Below are 5,024 nucleotides of genomic sequence, written 5' to 3'. Positions count from 1 at the left end.
TGTGTGTGTGTGTGTGTGTGTGCGTGTGTGTGTGTGTGTGTGTGTTTGTTTGCATGCCTGTAGATGTTGAAAGTTGTTTTTTTTTCGTCAGCAGAAATATGCTTTGTCTTATAAAATGACTAAAATCACTAGGTGTCTGCGATGCTCAGACCTGTTGTTTTAACGTCTGACCCAATGTTAACCAAGAATACATGTGATGAGCTGCTGAGTGATATTTCCATTCGGATATGCTGTGGGGTGTTGTGTTGTTAGGATGCTGAAAAAAAAGAACTGAAATAAAAATAATTCAATAAGGAAATAAAAGTTGTGAGAGTGGTAATATACAGCACCTTGCTGAAAGGTTTACAGCCATCTCTTTGGTTCCAGGTAGACGTTTTACGACAAAACAAGCATAAAAATATGGAAACAATTTTAAAAAATATGAAAATGTTACATCTCTGAAGGGGTTTGAAGAAAAGATTTAATGCAGTAAAGATGGAAACATATAAAGTTTTAAAAGATGCATCGCAGTGGAATCTAAAGATAAAAACTGCATCGTCAATTTAAATATGCCTCAATCAAGTTCAGAGATCTTAAGAATGTTCTGATACTTTATATATTCTCTGAAATGAGGTATATTTATATGACGGCATGATGTCATGTTGATCCCAAAGATTATCAGGAGTCTTAATCTGGGACTTGTTTGTGGGGAAATGGGGGTGTTCAGAGTTTACTAGATTAAAAAACCTCATGACCTACTTGGAGAAAAATATTCAACATTTGGTAAAAATAAAGATTTTTTTTTTTTTTTTAGCATCAAACTGAATTTTTTGGTCAACAAAAAGGGAATAATACTGGCTTTATAAACATCCATTCTTTTAAGTGAATTCCCTGATATTAGTTTGTTGAACAAAGCTGCAGAGCTGTGTAAATATGATGGAAACAGCTGAAGACATCTTGGTGTGACATGAAAACCTGCCTGTCAATAACTGAGGATTATCGAGGTCCGTGGAACACCTTCATCTGCAGAGCCCCGTATAATCTGGAGCAGGATATAACAAGCTCCCGACTCCTCCTCATCGTCAGCCTCTGTGGACGCAGCGCAGCAGAGGTTTGCGTCTCTGCGTGGGTGACAAAGCGATGGCCGTGTTTTTGGACTCTGAGTTCCCTCTGATCAAGCAGAAGCAGCAGAAGGAGCTGGTGGATCTGAAGATGCTGTTTGGAGAACAGGAGGCCTTTAAAGGTGAGAGGAGATGATGCTTGTAGTCTGCTGACCACAGTTACATTACTGCAATAAAACTGTCAAAGTTAATCATCTGCAGTTGAAGACATTTTCAAATTGAAAAAAGAAAAATACAAGAAATATTATTACATATATTATATGTGGCTCAGTGAGAAGGAGTAGTTGATTCTATGGTTGTAACTAATAATTATTTTAATAACTGATTATTCTGACAATTAAATGGATAAACAAATGGCTCATTCTGGAGATTTTTTGTTTAACCACTTAAGGTTATTTTGTACATTTAAAAAATACCCTAAAATGCAAATAAATATTTCAATTACTTTTCAAAATAAGAAAATAAAGATTTTATTGCCTAAAATGCAATAACATTGCTTTCCTTTAGTGTACACTTGATCGTTTGAAGCAAAATCATGTCAAGTTTATTTCTACAGCACATTTCAGCAGTAAGGGAGTTACTGCTGAAGCATGTTTTTATCATGCTTTTCATGATAAACACATAATACAGTAACCAATCATGAAACAAGAAACAAACATTACATTGTCAAATGTTGTCATTAAAATCATCAGGAATAATTATTATCAAATATATTAATCAATGTTCCAGTTGTTTTTAATCAAAGGCAACACTAAACGTTTGGTTTTTAATCTTGATTTAAAGGAACTCAACGTTTCGGCTGTTTTGCAGGTTTCTGAATAAAAAGGATGAAAGGATGAATCTGCAGCTAAAAAAACCTTCTAATGTCACCATGTGAAAAGCTCAGTTATTTCTGCCTGATTTAACATCAATATATTGTAGGGAATGATTATTTTTCGACAGATCTGAGTGGAACATATTTACGAAGAAAGAAGCTTTTTGTAAAATGTGTATATAGTTTGAACAGTTTTAGCTCAATAACTGCTCTGATTTCAATTAGGTTTTTTTTCAATCAATAGCCTTTTTTGAGTCTGTATATTCCAGTAAATAATTAATTGACTACTACATTAGTTGACAATTATTTCAATAATTGATTTGTCAGGTTAATTACTCAGGTTAACTCAGGTTAATTACTATTTAACCTGATTAATTGTCCTAGTTGCTTCCAGGCACTTAGCCACAAGTTTTCTGCTGATGCGTGTATCGGTGTATGAATCTGTGCAACATAGAGTTGGTATGAATGGAAAAGCAGCAAATAAATTCAGTCCATTTATGATTATTATTGTTCTTGCTATTTGGTAGATGCCAGCTTTAATAGTAAAAACTGTAAAATTGCTAAAAAGGCCTGGTTCAAGAAATAAATACGTTTTTAAAATTCATAACATAAACATAAATTCTCCTTGTACAGTTATGTGTTCTATATAAATCTTTCGTCCACCAAAACAGTTCTCCATTCTTTCCCTATTTTTCTAACACAAGATTTTAATATTGTAGTGTATTTATGTTTCTCAGTTTTCTGTGTGATTTGTTGCCCTAAGATGGTCAGAGTGAGAGCACTGTGTCCTCTCAGGAGGCAGACAGATGCCCCGCTTTGATGGAGGGCCAGAGGAAAAGGAAGAGGACAATATTCAGTCGAGCCCAGCTATCTGAGCTGGAGCAGGCCTTCGCTGTGACTCCGTACCCGGACATCACCCTCAGGGAGAGGCTGGCTGCACACACACACCTGCCAGAGAGCAAGATACAGGTGGGATTCAGTCTCCAACTTTAACAAATCAGAATGTCGTACACTAGCTGTTAGTGAGGAGCTAAAACGCTCATTACATGCTAAAAAGTGTATTTGAGCTGTAGTTCATGTTATGGATTTATTTACATTAATCTCACTTAATTCTTTTAGTTTCGTGAGGACAACTTACTTTTCTGTGTTGAATTAACTTAACTTATACATTTTTAACTTAAAGAAACATTTTACTTTGATTTTACTTGAAACAATTATATTCAATACCATGTTCGTATCCTAATTCTGACATCATGGCACAAGCTCCACCAGGGACAGACCCTACCAGGGTGGTGCAGGGGTAAAGCACAACTCACATAAGGAGACTTTAGTCCTCGATGCGGTCACCGCAGGTTCAATTCCTGGCCTGATTACCTTAGCTGCATGTATTCCCTCTTTTTCATTGCCCAATTTCCTGTCTAACTATTCTCAAATAAAGGCTGCCTGAGCCAAAATAACCCTATAAAAATGTAATTTGTTAGTTTACTAAATGATTTGAGTAAGACTGACTTAAATTTGTCAAGCTAAACCAACTTAATTTAAGTTGGATAAACCCAATTGAATTACTTGTTACCAATTGAAGCAATTCAATTAAGTTGGTTCAACTATTTTCTTTTTTCAGTGTATTTCCATTCAGTTTTAGTTTATCTGTGTATAGTTATGTGAATAAATTAGGAGTAATTAGGAAGTAATATCAATAAAATTTTATAAAATGTAATTAATATTTTTCACCAACTAAAATGGTGATAATAGCATTTTCACCATTTAATATTGGTGACAACATATATATTGTCACCAATATTAAATGGTGAAAAAATTTAAAACGCCATTGGGGTGTTCAATTGACCTCATCAAAGTGTTTCAATTTGTTTTTAACCAATTAATATCAAATATAATCTTGAGTTACTTTAAAAAAAACAAACTACCCACATTTATATTCAACTGTAGAAAAGCCCATAAAGTCCAATTTAAAGTTACGTTAACCCGGTTCCTTTTGAAATGCCCATTAGATCCAAATATTGACAGACGGAGACCATGATCAGCCTCATTTTCTCCCTAATAGGTCTGGTTTCAGAACAGAAGAGCCAGAAGTATCAAAACAGGCAGACTCAGCAGACCCACCAAGTCCGAAGGCAGGGGTCGGGGTTTCCTGGAGCCCCCTGCTGGACATGGGGCCTCCACTTATCCAGCCACGACCAGTCTGACAGATATATTCAGGCAGGACCAGAGCCACTCCTGTGAGGAGGTGCCTCCGCTTTACTCAGACTGGATCCAGATTTATAGCAACCAGGCGTCGTCCACGCCTCCTTCGTGTCCGTCCCTTCCTCAGCAGCCGCCGCCGAAGCTGCTCCAGAGCTGCTCCAAAGCACCAGACGGTCACCGCTGGGATGAAGAGCAGCAGCTGGGCTCGAGATTCAGCAGCTTCATTACTGGATCATTTCCGCAGCCAATCAGCAGGCAGAGTCATCACCATCCCTCCACGCGCTCCTACCAGGCGTTTACAAACTTCAAAACTCAGAGCCTGGCTCCACCTCTGACCCATCAGCACATGTATGGAGGCAACTCTGGAGCTGGAGGACACAGCTCAGTAGACCAGGTTGTCCCTTCACACCCTCAACCAATGTACTGGGAGGTCACTCAGGGTCAAGGCCACCGCCATCATCATCATCATCCACAAATAGGACCTCAGACTTCCATGGGTTACATCTCAGATCTGATCTACAATGCTGCCATTGTGACCAATTTTCTTGAGTTCTGATGACCAATGAACATATTTGGACCCATTCCTGTCCAATTTAGCAATTGATTAATCGTTAACTATAGTATACAGAATTAAAAGGGCCATTTTGCTGAAAGAGAAACACAGGTATTAAGCCAAAACTGTACAAAAAATATACACATTTTGCATTAAAATCCCCCCCACCTTTGTCTGTGAATGTGCTAATCTCCTCGAGTGGCACAGCGTCACTGGGTTCAAATTCTGTATATAAAATTCATCTGACATCTAATTATTAGATCAGCTCTACACTGTGGAGATTTTAAGTTAAGCAGAAATATTTTTCAGGTGCACATGCATCCTTAGCTACAAATGATCAAGCATGCAATAAATG

General features: G+C 37.4%; 1 protein-coding gene across 1 annotated transcript; it reads left to right on the top strand.

The window, feature by feature from the left end:
• The first annotated feature begins 1,119 nt into the window (after positions 1–1,119).
• sebox (SEBOX homeobox) lies at positions 1,120–4,722 on the top strand. Its single transcript, XM_005804550.2, has 3 exons — positions 1,120–1,222; positions 2,678–2,883; positions 3,977–4,722. The coding sequence occupies exons 1-3, from the start codon at positions 1,120–1,122 to the stop codon at positions 4,670–4,672; spliced, it is 1,005 nt and encodes a 334-aa protein (XP_005804607.1). The 3' UTR covers positions 4,673–4,722.
• The last annotated feature ends 302 nt before the right edge of the window (positions 4,723–5,024 follow it).

The sequence above is a fragment of the Xiphophorus maculatus genome, chromosome 18 (assembly GCF_002775205.1).
Source record: "Xiphophorus maculatus strain JP 163 A chromosome 18, X_maculatus-5.0-male, whole genome shotgun sequence".
In the NCBI taxonomy this organism is placed as follows: Eukaryota; Metazoa; Chordata; class Actinopteri; order Cyprinodontiformes; family Poeciliidae; genus Xiphophorus; species Xiphophorus maculatus.
Note: the sequence above shows the minus strand (reverse complement) of the source record. Positions and strands in the feature narration are given on the sequence as shown.

Excerpts from the sequence above, each read along its gene's own strand:
- sebox (XM_005804550.2), top strand. The coding sequence starts at position 1,120 with ATGGCCGTGTTTTTGGACTCTGAGTTCCCTCTGATCAAGCAGAAGCAG. Across the intron at positions 1,223-2,677 it reads AGAACAGGAGGCCTTTAAAG|ATGGTCAGAGTGAGAGCACT; the intron begins GTGAGAGGAGAT and ends TGTTGCCCTAAG. Across the intron at positions 2,884-3,976 it reads TGCCAGAGAGCAAGATACAG|GTCTGGTTTCAGAACAGAAG; the intron begins GTGGGATTCAGT and ends TCTCCCTAATAG.